Source organism: Nilaparvata lugens, chromosome 5 (assembly GCF_014356525.2).
Source record: "Nilaparvata lugens isolate BPH chromosome 5, ASM1435652v1, whole genome shotgun sequence".
NCBI classification, from domain to species: domain Eukaryota; kingdom Metazoa; phylum Arthropoda; class Insecta; order Hemiptera; family Delphacidae; genus Nilaparvata; species Nilaparvata lugens.
This window is the reverse complement of record NC_052508.1, coordinates 69,090,395-69,108,518: the sequence shown is the minus strand read 5'-3', so window position 1 is coordinate 69,108,518 and position 18,124 is coordinate 69,090,395. Positions and strand designations below refer to the sequence as shown.

The 18,124-nt window shown below is 37.4% G+C and overlaps 1 protein-coding gene across 4 annotated transcripts in view; it reads left to right on the top strand.

The window, feature by feature from the left end:
* Window positions 1-4,805: 4,805 nt before the first annotated feature.
* LOC111060470 overlaps window positions 4,806-18,124 on the top strand; it is a 131,790-nt gene continuing 118,471 nt past the window's right edge. For all 4 annotated transcript variants that reach the window (XM_039429166.1, XM_039429165.1, XM_039429167.1 and 1 more), the window contains exon 1: window positions 4,806-5,383. In XM_039429166.1, coding sequence (XP_039285100.1) covers window positions 4,835-5,383 — 549 coding nt within the window. In that variant the 5' untranslated portion in view covers window positions 4,806-4,834. The remainder of the gene's footprint in view (window positions 5,384-18,124) is intronic.

The window sequence follows — 18,124 nt, the reverse complement described above, 5'->3', positions numbered from 1 at the left end:
TCACACTCACACACGCTGTGATCACGCTCACATACGCGCACGCACCCGCCAACGCGCCTAGAATAGTCTGGGCTAACAGCCAGCCTCGCAACTGTGACTCTCTCTCCACTCAAAAAAGCCTCTAAAAATATTAAATCATTACCATACTCGAGTATTATTTTCATACTGATGATCACGAGGCTCCAGATCACACATCTTGGTCTTGCTAAGCCTTCCACAATGATTAAAGTTGTTGTTAATTTAGTTTTAGCGTCAGCTACAATGAGTAATTTCAATGTTCAAACAGGGAAAAGTTAATCTGGATTCCCGTACAACAGTAACAGTGACAGTAAAAATAAAATAGGAATAATTCCTATAAGCTCTACTTTCCTATTCCTTTAAATTATTCCTTTCAGGCTGAGAGCGTGTATGAATACTCCCATTGGAACCTAGGGGAATAATATTTTATATGTTGTTCACTGTAACTGTTTTTTGAGAATCAAACTTTACTTGCATTCAACTTCGTGCAGTTATAAAGCCTATGATACGTATTAATATCCACATCTGGACTTGAAGTTCTCAGAAAAATCAGAAGCTTCAATAGTAAAAATCACAGTTAGGCTAGGCACACACCAGTTAGTCAAGACAAGACAAGACACGTTCAGTCACAATACTTCACATAGTTGCTTATGGAGACATGTCTAATTGCAATGACTAATCGGTGTGTGTTGCTTCATTTGCTTCAATGTGGTGTGTGTGGTACATTTATCTGAATACTGAACCGTATAACATTTTCATAGGTCTAAATAGTCTTCTTCAAGTGGGGCTTACAGTCAACAGTAGATTTATAAATTATTAATAAAAAATATTATAAATTCTATTAATGATTTGATTTGCCGAAATGTCTCTTTCACCCCTTCTTGATTCATGATTTTCAATGTAAACTCATCGATTTTTCTTGATGCCAGTTCTTGAAATATCAATATAGATAACAAGTTTTTTCTGTATCACTGTAAAATAAATGTGTTCCCTTCAGAGAATATAATCCCTTGCTGAGTTTGTTTATAAACTCAAGCTATACAATAAATATATCCCCTTACGAGAATATGATATCTTGCTGAGTTTGTTCATAAGTTTCAGGCCTTGACATAAGTAATGGGAGAATGGAGATGAGAGAAACCAACTTTATAGAGCTGAATGAATGAAGTTTTCAGGTAACTTTCTGGTACCATCGAAAAGTGACCTTGAATCTCATGAATAATTATGGTTATATATGAATAATTTCAGCTATGATGGTTGGTGAATTTAGTTTCAAGCAGCCAATCTCTCAACAAATGAACCAAGGGCACATCAATTACATCTAACCACTCGCTAACCGATGTAGGCCTATCAATCGCTCCCCCAACATCCGCTGAAAACAAAGTCTAGGAAGTATTGAATAGTCAATACTGTTCTAGAGAAAACTTCTCAAACCTTATAGAGCAATAAAAGAATTGGTTGATCTAAATACTTTGGCCACAAAGTTATGAAACATCATTAGCGGGGTGGGGTCTTATGTTGTGTAATAAATTGGGGGGATTGTTGAGGGGTAGGAGAGGTAAGGGTTAGCATCGATTTACAGTAGCAGGGACCCCGAGACCCCCGAGATGCGGTCATTCGACTTTTTTTGTGTCACGATTTCAGCGAAAAGTGTGTCAGAAGAAAATTGAACCGACCGCGGCGTCGACAAATAATAGTGCCACAAGTCGACGCATGCGCAGAAGGCTGCTCGCAGGTCGATAAGCGGCATGCAAATGCCCGCACTTCGCCAGTAATCAAAAGTACGGCCAAAGTGCAGGAAGCTTGTGCGCGAATGTGCGCGTGCGTAGTACGGTCAACTAAGTTTATGTCGCGTGTGTATTCGGTTTCCACGTTGCTAATAGTTCAAACTCGCCTGAAAAAACTCAAATAACTTTTTTCTGAATACCTAAACAAAGTTTAAAAATAGTGAAATGGGTTAGAAAGTATTTGTTTTCCCAAGAAAGTGGTGATAAATGAGACTAAGTGTATGTTGTGTATGAGTGTGAGTGAATATGGGACATTCATATTTTTCCAAGAATCCTAATTCGAATGTGTTTGTTTACTTGTGTTCTCTTGAATAGTGTCTAATTATCTGGTGTGAGTGTGTATTGATCAATATTAAGCCTCTTAGTACTGGCTGGTATGTGAAATATAAATATCTTCCACTGAAAAATGTCAAGTGAATAGCTTCTTGAGATTACTGTCGAATTGAAAATTCAAATTGGGAGAGTTTAGAAGGAATATACATTGGCCTGAGTTGATCTGAGAATTTCTGGAGTTCTAAATAGATATAACTCAGTTTAATCCTCTGTTTTTAGTGCAATTTACCAACAATCTTTCCACAGAAGATTTCTCAAGAGGTTGCAACTTGCAAACACATTTGCAACTTTCTCGATGAAATGATTAGTAACTTTAAACAACATTGAACGTTACTATATTCAGTTTTCATTCAATTTCATTGTGACAAACATTTTAACTCGTGATTCAAGTGTACGGAACGTACCTACCGTTGACTTCAATCAAAATAAAACTCAATTTTTAGTCATCAAAGTAGTTGAAACATCTACTTTTATTTCCTGTTGTTTAGAAAAGCTTTCAAGAAACAAGACTAAGGGTAAGATACATACTTTCATTGAGAATATTCATAATCATCTTGATAATGTACTTATTGTATAAATTAATGAATAAATCTACCTGTCTGATTTGAAGAACTAATTCCACGGTGCCGCCTAACATAATCAACCCATCATTTATCGTTATTTTACCGTTGATCATCATCATTAATTTATGGATAATTATTAAAAGTAGAATTATCACAGAAAACAAGAATTGAATATAATGGAATATTTATTTGAGTTATTTGAGGTATTTAGGTGATTGAGTATTTGAGGAATATGGACGAATTCAATGATACTGTGTAGTGTAAAAGTATTATCGATCGAATTCAGTATGAATCAAGTAATGACTTGACAAGATGTTATTCTTATTTGTTTCACAAGAATGAAGGAAAACGAATCAATGAATGTGTTTGAAAGGACATAATATTATTGTGAGGAATACCTCCCATACTGTGGTACGATACTAGTGATTTTTGAAGGTTGAAACTAGTCAGAATGGAGAGTTTAAAAACCCAGTACCCACCCAACATCGCAGAGCCGAGGGCTTTCGAAGTGCAGAGCGCCAAGGAAGACAAGCGGAGACGTTCGGTATCCACGCCGGTTCCACCGCGACAGAACCGGCCCAATAGCACAGGCAAAATGCTGGAGCTGACGCCACTATGGGATCAGTTGCAGCGATACAATCGCCTCCCGCAAAACGTGGAGGCCGTGAAGGTGTTCTCTGAACTCGCGCTCCGGCTGGAGGATCCTGAATGGGAGGTCCGGCTCCACGCACTCCGCGTGCTCGTAGATCTCCTCCCAGCTGTCGCTGGAGCCAACAGTGACGACATCGACGCCCTAATGATACCCGTCGTCCTGACTGCAGTCATCAACAACCTGGGACATACTTCACCTTCAGTACGTAAAGGCACTCTGGAGGTTTTGGGAATCTACATCAAACACAGTGCGGATTCCGAGTATGTTCTCAGGTGCATCGTCAGTCAAGGACTTGAGTCACCTGCTGCCAGTGGAAACCTAACTATGAGTGTGATCAACGGTCTCCCCCACCTTCTACAACAGACCATCCGAAAAGACAAAACTTCCAACAGACAATCCATCTCCCATCAAAGTCTAGTCCATTTGGTGACAGCGTTATCCAAAAAACTACTCCAATCCAACTGTCAAAAACAGGCTGTCAACTCCCTCATGGCGATCAAAGAACTGGTTGGTGAGAACCGGTTCTATCACCTGTTAGAAAGCTACTACCCTCAAGTGAAGAGGGACCTCGAGGTGCTGTGTAAAGTGTATGAGATTCGTGCAAACAATTCTAACATCAATGACTCGGGTATTGATCTCCAAGGCAGTGTTGAGAACTCCCCAGCTTCCATCCAGAAAGATAAGGATACAATTGAGGAGGATGACTGGAGTGAAACCATGACCATGTCACCGGTGGATGGGGGAATGTCTCCCAAAACCCGTCTGGAACTCAACCAGACACCAATTCTGGATGATGAGTCGGTGGACACCATGAGGTACAATGCGACACCACGATCACAGGAGGAGGCACCACGGTTCAATGAAACACCACGGTCGATGGATACTTCCCAATACTTGGATACACCACGATCTCAGGACACTATCACCACACATGAGACACAAACACCAAGATGTAGCCAAGAGGTTTCCAGGACACAAGAGAACAAAGATGCAGTAGTTGAGAGGAGGGATCACCCGTTCGGACAATTGGCAGTCAAAGTAACTGAGGATGAGGAGGAGGAGGTTGATGATGAAGAGGAAGAGGAAGAAGGTGATGAGGAGGAAGAGGAGGATGAGGATTATGAAGAGGATGTGAAGAGTGAATTGAATTTCAATGAGCAAGAACATGATGATGATAACGATGTAGCAGTCAAGAAAACTAGCTCGTCTGGTTCTCAGAACAAACAATCTGATATTGAGAGGTATTTTGGGGAATGTACGGGAAGTTTTGATGCAGCGGGTAAAGTAGTGATGGAAACGGAGATAAAGTTTGATGAGGATACAGCGATCACAATGACTATCTTGGAGGAGAAAGAGATAGAGAGGAGGAAGAGGATTGCAGAGGAAAATAGTGGGAGTTCGGTTGTGGGGAAGGAGAAGACTGGTAAGGAAGAAGGGGAGTGACGAGTAAGGATTCTGATAGGTTTATAAATGATTTTGTTATGAAGGTTTTGGAGGATGAGGAGGCGGAGCTGGAAGGTAAGAAGGTTCAAAGGAGAGTCAGGTTTGGGGGCGAAGTGATAAAGCTGAGGACTCCTGACAGTGATATCACCATAGAGGTGGCTCAGAGTGACAGCTCTGGTGACCAAGGAGGTGGAAATAAGGGAAGTAATGATGGGAGAATCCTAGAGAGCACAGATGAGAGTACAGGAGGTGACAGCTCACCAAAACAGCCACCGAAAAGTGATGAGAAGTTCTCGCAGGATTGTGGAGGCGGACAGGAGAGGAGGCCGAGGTCGTCGCACATTCCACTGCCGATCGTGCCAGCCACTCACCGGCCGCAGGATCCGCGTCGGAAGCGGCGGCAGAGATCAAAATCGCCAGCGGATCCGTTCGACTTTTCCATTCCGAACTGTGATGGCGGCGAGTCTCTGACTTCGAGCTCTGAGGGCGAGCAACAGTGTCGACTGGCTGAGTCGCGGATACCCAGGGACGAGTGGCATCGACTGGGGTTCATCGACGGATCAGTCATGGACAACATTCTCAACAAGGTGAGACACTAAATCAAATTGAAATTTCTCTCAATATATTGGAATAATTCTGCAATAAAACGTACTATCAGTAGGTAGTTGATTAAATAGTAGATTGTGCATTCTAATGAACTATAACATAGTACATTATCTTTTCAATTTTATTGACCTATTATTACCAAATGTAAGGAAAGTATTTCTTTCTAAAAAATATTAAGATACCCCAACTTCTTAGTTTCTATACGTTTCAAGATCCTTTGAGTTCAAAAATGTGGTTTTTGGATATTGGTCTGTATGTGTGTGTGTGTGTATGAGTGTATGTATGTCTGTGTACAAGATTTCTCATCTCCCAATCAACGGAATGACTTGAAATTTGAAACTTGAGGTCCTAACACTATAAGGATCCGACACAAACAATTTCGATCAAATGCAATTGATTTGATCAAAATCATACCTAAAATAGTATTTGATGAGCTCCATCAACTGCCACAAGTCCCATACCTGTAAAAATTTCAGGAGCTCCGCCTCATCTATGCGAGTTTTGATTTTAGATTCCCAATTATCAGGCTTCAGAAACAATTTAAACGGAAAATTTCAAATGGAAAAGATTGAGCATGAAAATCTCCACAAATTAATGTCCAGTAACATTTTCACTTGAAGTTAAAAAAAATACGCTCGAAATTCGAGAAAATGTGATTCTTCAAATGCAAACTTAATGAGAGAGGTAACTGTTGATTCTATTGAATCATTCACTGGAAGAGATAGCAGAATAATTGTCTATTGACCTTTTCAGGTGATCAATTTTACTTTCCTTGCCCTATTACCATAGGCAAGGAAAGTATTGCTTTCCGAAAAAAATTAAGGTACCCCAATTTCTAAATTTCTATACGTTTCAAGGTCCCCTGAGTCCAAAAAAGTGGTTTTTGGGTATTGGTCTGTATGTGTGTGTGTATGAGTGTATGTGAGTCTGTGTACACGATATCTCATCTCCCAATTAACGGAATGACTTGAAATTTGGAACTTAAGGTCCTTACACTATAAGGATACGATACAAACAATTTCGATCAAATGCGATTCAAGATGGCGGCTAAAATGGCGAAAATTTTGTCAAAAACAGGGTTTTCGCGATTTTCTTGAAAACAGCTCCAACGATTTCGATTAAAGTTATACCTAGAATAGTCATCGATAAGCTCTATCAACTGCAACAAGTCCCATATCTGTAAAAATTTCAGGAGCTCCGCCCCATCTATGCAAAGTTTGATTTTAGATTCTCAATTATCAGGCTCGAGATAGGTACAATTTAAACAAAAAATTTCGAATGGAAAAGATTGAGCATAAAAATCTCTACAATCAATGTTTAGTGAAATTTTCACGTAAAATTGGGAATAAGCTCGAAATTCGAGAAAATGTGTTTATTCAATAATGCAAACGGTTGGCAACTGTTGATTCTATTAAATCATTCACTATGAAGAGATAGCAGACTTCGTGTGTCTCCAGCGTTATTGTCCTGTCACCAGCTGGCAGATCTTTGAATAGTAGACTTGAGATGCGCGTGTACACTAGCGTCAGGTGATAAATAACGGCAAGGAAAGTTGTGTGAGTGCGCCACACCAGATTTTTTAATTATATTTTCGAAAACTCGACTCTTACGCCGGAGACACTCAAAGCGGTTTTTGCCGAAATTTGCATAACTGCAAGGAAAGTTGTGTGAGTGCGCCACACCAGATTTTTTTTATTTCTACAGTACATTATGTATGCACTGTACTGTTGAACGTATATGCTATGCTCTTTGTCTATCATAGAATAAAACTCTCTTATCATTGTATAAGTTTTCTCTGATACTATGTATGATACTATGTTTTCTCTGATACTATTTACTATGTTATAATACTATTAAATGTGTACGTAATGATTACCTACAATAATAGGTAATAATTATTATGGATTGAGTTTGAGAGATGAAGTTTTGTGGTAAACCTGTTGATTCAATCTCATTGAATCCCATTGATTCTACGTTTTTGTGAATGAATAAGAAGTGCTTTCTACTATACAATATACTTTTATACCAAACTCATTCTCAATAGTTTGGAATCAATGAAACAATCAGTTGGTAGTCGATTTAATAGTACATTGTGCATTCTTTTTTAGTATTAATATTTCTAGCGTCTATAATAATAATAATATTATGGATTGAGGAAAACAGTTTTGTGGTAAACCTGTTGATTCTCTCCCAATCATTTATTTGATTATACGTTTCTGTAAATGAATAAGTAATGCTTTCTTCTATATAACATACTAGCAGGAAACACGTGCTCTATTTTATGGTCTATTTTAAACCCTGACAGATTGAAAACTTGACGTAATGAAATCTTGAAGAATCGAAAATAGGCCTATAACTAACCTCGGTTGATTAAAAATCGATATGCGAAATTACAAGTTAATCAGTCCAGTAGTTCAGACGTGATGATGCGTCATACATAATTTATACCCTACTTTGTATTCATAATCTATATATATAAAAGCGAAATGGCACTCACTGACTGACTGACTGACTGACTCACTCACTCGCAGAACTAAAAATCTACCGGACCAAAAACGTTCAAATTTGGTAGGTATGTTCAGTTGGCCCTTTAGAGGCGCACTAAGAAATCTCTTCGCGATATTTTAACTCTAAGGGTAGTTTTTAAGAGTTTAAAGTTCGTCTTTTAGCATGTATATTCTTCTTATTCCAATATCTTAATATTATAATTGAAATGTCCATACCATATTATGTTAATATAGAACTATAATCTAGAGAGAGTGCCTCTTCGAAACAGTTGTTGTGGTAACTAAATTAAAAATTCTGTCAGGTTGGCATTAAGTTGAGTTGACTTTGTTAGGTTGGCACCAAGTTGAAGATTGAAATGCATTTATCCAGGACCTCCTAAATACCAATTTATCCAGTACCTCCTAAATACCTATTTAGGAGGTCCTGATTTATCGCGGAAAAATTGATTGGGTACTGCTACTTCAATCAGAGCTATTCCTGGGAAAATTATATGACTAGCCGTCAGGCTCGCTACGCTCGCCATATCCGTTTAGCCAGACGTTTAGTCTGGACCCCCGACTGGATCGTCCTAACATATGATAAAAATATGACATAGCATTTCAAATTTGGTAGATGTGTTCAGTTGGCCCTTTGGAGGCGCAATAAGAACGGATTTGGAAAAATTTACAAAGATACGCCCAAAATCTGCGTTTTCTCAGCTTCAGCGAGAACAAATAAACAGAAAATGTTCAAATTTACTACAGAAGCTCAGCTGGGGTGCAATAATGTTGTGTTAGGAGTAATTTGAAATAACGCCAAAGGTACGCCCAAAATCTGCGTTTTCCAGCGTTTTTTGCGCTTTCTCAGCTTTATCGAGAACAAATGAACAGAAAATGTTCAAATTCACTACAGAAGCTCAGCTGGGGTGCAATAATGTTGTTTTAGAAGGAATTTGAAATAATGCCAAAGATACGCCCAAAATTAGCGTTTTCTCAGCTTTTCTGCGTTTCCTCACCTTTTTCAATAATTAATGGTAATCTATTAAACAAATTCAGTACACAGGCTTAGCTGAGGTGGAAGAATTTTGTTCGCCAAAGATACGCCGATATAGTAACAGATGTTTTTCGAGATCAAATTGACATACAGTAATACTTTCAAATTCGGTACAGAGGTTCCGCTGATGTCTACATGCAGGCGAGCGAAGCGAGCCCGCTGATCTCATTTTTGGATAATCCAGTCGGGGGTCCAGAATTCGGTACAGAGGTTCCGCTGAGGTCAACATGCAGGCGAGCGAATCGAGCCCGCTGATCTCATTTTTGGACGATCCAGTCGGGTCCAGGGGGCGGAGCCCCCTGGCTAGACGGATACGGCGAGCGAAGCGAGCCTGACGGCTAGAAATTTTATGAAGTAATTTATAGTAGCCTGCTTTCATAATACAGTTTAATGTATATTATACATGGATTTCAACAATATACAATATACATATACAAAACTTGAAGAAGGTTCCTCATATGGGCAAAGCCTGTGACAAATGAATAAGAATAGTCATTTATAATAATTTTGATGAATGAAATAATCACGTAAACATTTTTTGCAGTGGATTCATTTTTGTTGTCCGTGTTGTACAGTACCTAAATAGGGAATTTCGCTCCACACTGTTAATCCGATCTCTGAATCTTGTATGAATAATAAGTGTAATCATTAGTGAGATGCCGTCAACATTGTTGAAATGTCATGGTGCAAATTGAGAATAGTGATGAGGAGTTCGTGCCATTATTCATAATGGGGCACATTGCGTGCAGCATGTCAGTGTTGCAGTGACCTCTGCAGTATCATTCCTACATTTCAATATAGAGGCTCATTCAAATTTCCCTTTCTCGCTGAAGAAAAGCAGGCAACTCTTGTTTTCCACATTCAACAATTTCATAAAATTGAATTTCCTCATTCACATTTGAACCTTATATCTTTGGACGAAACTTCATCGCCCAAATTTGGAAGAAAAGGGACTACCTTATTATTTTATCTACCAATGTTACTACATCAGTGTCATTTGTATTTTAAATAAATGGAATGTGTCACCAGGTCATATGGGACATGTATCTTCTTCTATAAAAGCGAAATGGCACTCACTCACTAACTGACTGACTGACTCACTCACTCACTCGCAGAACTAAAAATCTACCGGACCAAAAACGTTCAAATTTGGTGGGTATGTTCAGTTGGCCCTTTAGAGGCGCACTAAGAAATCTTTTGGCAATATTTTAACTCTGAGGGTGGTTTTTAAGGGTTTAAAGTTCGTATTTTAGCATGTATATCCTTCTTATTCTTTTAATTATAATATTGAAAAATGTCCATACCATATGTTAATATAGAACTATAATCTAGAGAGAGACGAGTACCACTTCGAACAGTTGTTAACTGGTAACTAAATTAATAATTTTGTCAGGTTGGCATTAAGTTGAGTTGACTTTGTTAGGTTGGCACCAAGTTGAAGATTGACATTTATCGCGGAAAAATTGATTGGGCACTGCTACTTCAATCCTGGGAATATTATATTACTAGCCGTCAGGCTCGCTTCGCTCGCCATATCCGTTTAGCCAGACGTTCAGTCTGGACCCCCAACTGGATCGTCCTAACATATGATAAAAATGCTCAAATGAAAAATGCAGGCGAGCGGAGTGAGCCTGCTGACCTCATTCTTGGACGATCCAGTCGGGGGTCCAGGGGGCGGAGCCCCCTGGCTAGACGGATATGGCGAGCGAAGCGAGCCTGACGGCTAGTATAATAATATGAATGAATACAAATGAATGAAATATTACAGTCATTCTATGCTTGGACGTGGATGATGGAAGGACTATTCAGAGATACAACTGAATATTGACTGTAAGATTTTTTTCCACCTACACAAAGACCGTCCATTTTGCATTTTTGAAATTGAAATTGAAATTTATTCACAATTCACAACACAAATTTATTCATTTAGGATGAACTTACTATACTGAGGTCCACATTATAATGGCAGTGTTTGATTAGCAATGGTATTGCTATCCTTGTCTATCATTCAACAGAGCGGATAGCGCTATCTCTTTCTCGCTTTGCTCTGTTGCCAAATCGTCTTTCAACAATGTAGAATCAATAACTAATTAACAAAATATTTTATCTTGATTATGAAAATTCATTATGAAATTATTGAAAAATATAATTTCTTGCTTAATAAAATATAATTGATTATTTTAAATAAGAATGAACCGTTAATATTACATCAATAAACCTGTATCAGCTACCGTCTATAGAAGGCATTGGCTAGACAGAGGATCGGAAACGTTTTCCTCCTTTCTCTCTCCACTGCCATTATAACGTGGACCTTACTATAGACATAAATTCGAATACATTTTCATATAGTAATAGTAATAATATCGAGTGACCTGGCTGGCTCAGGTCTGGTTTCAGAGTTTTCAGGTCACAACTGATCAAATTCAGGGCATCTGACATGACCAAACGACTGCCATTTAGGCAGCCGGGACCGACAGTTCACATGAAACCTCACCACGTAGGGCCACCATGCCAGATTTCAGTCTCCTTATCATGATGTTAATCCATGCAACTCAATTGATTTTCATCTGAAATCTCATTTTCAAAATCTATTCATCCTTTATTTATCTATTTATTCAGTGATGTACAATCATTACACTTATATGAGAAGGCACAACAGGCGTATGCCCAAAACTGTCCCTTCTCAAATTTTTACCACAGTCCAAATTAAATTGTAGGTAGGGATATTAAGGCTACTATCCTATTATATTAAACGAGCAATTTCTGTATATATTATTATATTTGGTTATTTATATTCATTTTTATATTTGGTTATTTATATTTATGGTCATTTATGTCCAACGGATCTCGAAAACTGCTCTAAAGATTTCCACGAAATTTGGAACATAGTACGTTTATGATATAAAACTTCGATTGCACTAGGTCTCATCCTTGGGAAAACTCGCTGAACGGCATTTCAATGATAATTCATCCTTGACTGTTGAAGCGAACATGGTGAACATAAGAAAAATTAAAAAATCATATAGTAGGTTTATGATATAAAAATTCGATTGCACTAGGTCTCATACCTAGGAAAACTCACATCCAATGATAATTCATCCTTGGAAAAACAGCTGAGACTTTCGTCGTCTGTGGATAGTAAAAAAGTGAGTGAGCGAGTTATTCTGTGGAAAATCTGAATATCGCATCCCCGAAATTCATGAGCTGACCTATAGCCAGCTGTAAAATATAAACACGATCATTTTAGAGAATTGTGTTCTGTTTATCAATAAATAAAAATAACGAGCGAAGCTCGGTACCCCGATATTCACTTATTAAAATAACAATTTACACTTAAAAAACTAACAATTCTTCAATCAAAAAAAGATATCATGAATAACTAAATCTCACAGAATTGGAAACAATTATCCAAAAAATCTAAATTTTGAATAAAACTGGAAAATTTTGAACCGAAAACTTCACGCATTATTTATTTATGAAAACATGGAAGCATAAAGGATTTCTCCCAAAAATTGCTTCCATAACAACATAATTACAATAATTCATTATACATAGTTAGAGTACAAAAAAAATTAATATCAAAAATATAATTTTTAAATAAATAAATCAAAAATTTATGAACTGGTTTATCCTTCTTACGATCGTTTCTTTTCTACCGTCATAGATTTTTCAGCTTATAATGGGCTGAGGCAGATCAGGTAACCCATCATTGCATCACGTGTAGGTGATCAAAAGTAGACTCAACCAAAGATTGTTTAAGAAGACGAATAGTGCTAGCATGACGCTTATCTCGATTTTTGCCATAAGACGGTCTTGTCTGCGGTGAAGACAAACACAAGCAATCAAATATAATTGATCAATCAAAAACTACGTAATTCAATGTCACTTTGAAGTGTTGCTTGATTTTTCACTAGAGCAGTTGGAGATTTGAGGTTATTCAAGTGCCTGTAATTAAGTGGCACAATTACGTTGGCAATACAATGAAAGGAAGAGGGTTGTAGGATTCGGTCGGAAGTTGGAGCGAATTGAAATGAGGGGTTTCAGCTGAGGAAGAAAAGAGAGGGAGCGATATAGTTAAAGCTGAGGGATGAGAGAGAGGGAGTATTCGGAAACCACTGACCCACTTGTAGACAGTCACGCTAACTTCCCAGTATGAAACCGAACATAGATGGAAGTCCAACCAGTAAGGCAAGGGTTGGACTCAGTCTAGCTCTTTCTAGAACGCTATAGTGAGGTCCACGTTATAATGGCAGTATTCGATTGAAATTGGTGGTGCTATCCTTGTCTATCATTCGACAAAGCAGATAGCGCTATCTTTTTCTAGCTCCGCCACGTTGCAAGATCGTTCAACAATATAGAAATATAATATTGATCAACAGAATATTCCATCTCAATTACGAATATTTATAATATTAAAGCATTGAAACATCTTTTTTCTTCACTGTTAAATATAACTGATTATTTGGTACAAGAATGAACAGTTGGGGCCGGTTTTCGAGCTCGGAATTCAGCTAGGCTTTAAACAGCTGGAGACAGAAGATTGGCTTTCCAATACGGGGCGTAGTCAAAGTAAAATGACTAACGATTTTTAAATTAAATTTCGAAAAACTAGAAAATTGAACACAAAACCAAATAAAGAGAAAATAGTGTAAAATTTTAGCTATTTTGTATTATTTAGGAATGTTTCATTCCGTAAAGGAAAAACGTTTCCAATATTTAGAAATGAGAAAAAAATATTATCTTAGAAACTGCTACTACGCCCCATTTTAGAAAGTCAAATTTCTGACTCCAGCTGTTCAAAGTTAGCTAAATCCCGAGCTCGGAAACCGGCCCTAAATATGATATCAGGTATATTCTATCGACGGCAGTGACTAGGCAGAGAATCGGCAACGCTGTTCCCTTATCTTTCGACACTGCCATTATAACTTGGACCTCACTATAGAACTGGACGTCGCGTCGCCCCTGACTTATTGTAGGCTACTCTGAGCTAGAGAAGGATAGCGCTATCTGCTTTGTCGAATGATATAGACAAGGATAGCAACACAAATGTTAATTAAATACTGCCATTGTAACATATGCCCCACCATTAAGATAGTAGAGTAATGACCCATCCAGATTTTATACACAGTTGAGGAGTTCGTTTTTCTCCAATCGTGATTCACTGGAATGCGGTAGTCATTTCCAGTATTACTAGAGAACTGCAACGTCCCACGTCCCACCCTGCCCCAAGAACGGAAGAATCCTATATACTTCCATCAATGGCCGTTTCCACACGCCGACATTTGACCTCGCGACACCCAGAATGTTCTCCTATTGGCTGAGAATCAGCTGTTAGTGAGAATTAGCCAATCGGAGGAATTGGCCAATTATTGTCACGACGATTCATGTCCTCCGATTTGCTAATTCTCACCAACAATAATTGATTTACAGCCAATCGAAGGACAGTATGGGTGTCGTGACTATAGATTTCGGCCGACAATCGGTATAGATTCGGTCGACGTATGAAAACCGCCAAAGGCTCTTTCAGAATAAACCAATACTCAGATTGAGAAAAACTGTTTGTTTTAATAAGACCAGCCTGAATGAAGTTTTGTAGTGTACGGGTATGAAACTTTTCTGGGGAAAATGAATTTGAGTACTAAAAGTACTCGTGAGCCCGTCTTGCTGGACAACTCGCTCAAAATGCAGCTGATATTATGTCAGCTGATCCATTAAAATCTCTAGTTTAAATTGAATAACAATATTTATATAACTTTCACATGATTATTTCCTCTCATGATTTTTATCAGCTATGCATAAACATGATATACATGTTATACAACCATAGAAAAAAATATGATATATACTCGTATCGTGATTTTGAGCACATATATTCTTTCTCGCCTTGTCAAGTAAAAAGAAGTTCAACAATCTTATTGTTCAACAAACTCAATCTGTATAATAATTATTGTTCAAAGAATATGTATTGAGAATTCCAATTTGATTGATAGAAGCATTCTGATGATGTTGTTGAACATACAAACCTATAAAAAAACGACTCGAGCATCAAATTAAAAGTAGGAATTCGCATCGCTTGTTCAACTATCAGTCCAAGCATGCTGATATTTCACTACTCATTACTCATGAAAATGATCACCTACGTATCAATTCCAAAGTCTTAAGCTACGTACAGACTTTATTATTATTTATTATTATGTTTATTTTTAATTTTAGGTGAAAATGTTACTGAACATTAATTGTAGAGATTCTCATGCTCAATCTAATCCACTCGAAATTTTTTGTTTAAATTGTATCTGAAGCTTGATAATTAAGAATCTAAAATCAAACTTTGCATAGATGGGGCGGAATTCCTGAAATTTTTACAGATATGGGACTTGTGGCAGTTGATAGAGCTTACCGATGACTATTCCAGATATAACTTTAATCAAAATCGTTGGAGCCGTTTTCGAGAAAATCGCGAAAATCCCTGTTTTTGACAACATTTTCGCCATTTTAGCCGCCATCTTGAATCGCATTTAATCGAAATTGTTCTTGTCGGATCCTTATATTGTAAAGACCTTACGTTCCAAATTTCAAGTCATTCCGTTAATTGGGAGATGAGATATCGTGTACACAGACGCACATACACTCATACACACACACACACACACACAGACCAATACCCAAAAACCACTTTTTTGGACTCAGGGGACCTTGAAACGTATAGAAATTTAGAAATTGGGGTACCTTAATTTTTTCGGAAAGCAATACTTTCCTTACCTATGGTAATAGGGCCAGGAAAGTAAAAGAGGAATTAAAGGTGTGAATAGAAGGTAAGGAGGAGTTTTTTTGGTGAAAATATGTCAGCAACTTAGTTTGGAATTTGGAATCGATATTTTCCAACTGTACGACAACTCTCCCAATCTACCCCTACCCCTGAAGGCTACCACGACTTACGACGTAGATCTATTATTCTTGAAGAGTAGTCCTAGCAATTATTCCAATGGTTGGCTAATCAATAGTTGTGAGTAGGTCATAATGGACAGATAGAAATTGCCTCACCTTGTCTGTTATGAATGAAGTTCACTGTTTCTCTTCTTTCATTGTCGAGCCGACATTGCCCTACTCACTTACTTTTGTCAAGGAAATTATTCATCAATTGAGCTTCGCACTGACTTCTATTCTGAGGCCTAATCGATTTCAAAAATTAAAACAAGTTCTCTTCTGCTTGGACTAGTGTAATAATGATTTGATGATCATAACACTTTTTGAAATATTGACTATATTTCTAGTTATTAACACGTATTAAAATATTCACCATCGAATTATATTAAGTGATCTTTCATGGAACTATATTTCCAATTAATAATGGCTTGTATCTGTTTGTACTGCTTATCGATTCGCTGTGTTTACTCAATATATAAATTTTACTCAGTCTGCTCTCTGCTGTGGACAATAATTAATAGAATTTAAAGAGTTCGCGGTTTGTGTAATGCTGCAACCTGGCGGCGGTTTTTGGAGTTGATTCAGGTCAGCTGTTGGTTGTAGCCGTGTCAGGTGTCACGGCCGTGTCCCATGTGTTCTTGTTGGTCGTTTATAAAATAATTTTGTTTGAATTTGTTTGTTATTGCCTGGTTTTTGTATTGAAAAGTTGTCTCGTAATTTGTAGATTGTCGTGAGAATTGAATGAATTTTGGTATACGTAAAAGCGTCTTCAGCGATTTAAAATTAACTTTACATTCTTCTAAATATTTAAATTAAAATAAACCTTGAATCATTGAGATCGGCAAGCGGGGAACATAGGGCCGCCTATCTACGATCGCTATTTTGTCAGGTTTGAGTGTTTTTCCTTCCAAATTCCCAATATTATTATCTCTTGCTCCTCTTTCCTATTACCTAAATACTCAGATTTGGTATGGCGATAGCGGGTTATAATTGTTGAGGTGAGTGTTTTTGGTTTCATTTGTTTGTCAGTCTCCGTGTTGAAAACGAGGTTAGATTTAAATATAGTAAACGAAATACAGTCCACTATTTACCAGAAGAAACACAGTCAATTGCAATCATATGCAGATTAATGAAACTACATGGTATGTATAATTTTGCTTTATCCTTGGTATCACCAAATTATAGAGAAGTGAGTATTATCAAAAGTGGTTGAAGAGTCATCATATTTCTAATCTTTCAGACTGTATAGAGTGTAGTACGTCTGAATAGAAACTATAAAAGATAGTAACCGTTTTAAATACAGTATATTATGGTGATCTGGCCGAGTAAAATTTATTTATTAGTTTTGTAAAGTGAAATAGGCAAAAAATTAGTCATCTCCACCAACTAATTACGATTTATGACTTATGAAATACAAAATCTATGCCTCATGTTCCGGAACCCAGCAACCCGTTCACGCGTGGTCTGTTCATATTTCATTATTACCAAGCTTATTCCCATCAACGATTAACCAAAGAAATGAAGACTTCACTCAAAAAATATGGCTGATTCCTTTCAGTAGGCCTATTACATTTTTGAATCCAAAGGTACTGTACGGTACATGAAAAGTCCAATTTGTGATATAACACTCAGAACATTATTTGTTCACTTCTTGACTTGAAAACAGTATGAATCACGAATATATGGAGCATAATTTAGGCGTTGCACTCAGTTAGAGAAACACGCATATCAAGGAGAGATTCTAAGATAAATAAATTGAATATTTGGATTTCATTTATATGTAGGAATTGAATAGTTTTTCTTAGTTAATTGAAACAATTTTTCTTTTTTGAAATAATGTCTAATGATTGCATGTTGATGGAGCAGTGATTACCACAAGTGTATTGCGCAGTTAGTCATTAATGCAAAAGCTCCTCTCTGTTATTGATTGTTGCTTAAATGATTTTTCAGATGAGAATTGCTAAAATTATTGTTAATAAATTAAGTTGACGTTGATGCGCAATCAGAAGGAAAATGGCGTTCTACGTTCTGTTCAGCTTCTGAGTTATTTTCTGAAGTCACCTTGACATTAATTGTCCGTTTTCTGTGTTCGCCTAGAAAACTGGGAGAAATTAGATTAATTATTCACTGCTAGCAGACCACTATCAATTCTCATTTTTCCTTTTCCAGTTAAACTGTTATAATTAACGGTGGCGAAGTTTCTCTTTGATTTTCTTGCTTTATTCTTTCTTACTCATGTTAATTTGAGACAGTTTTCA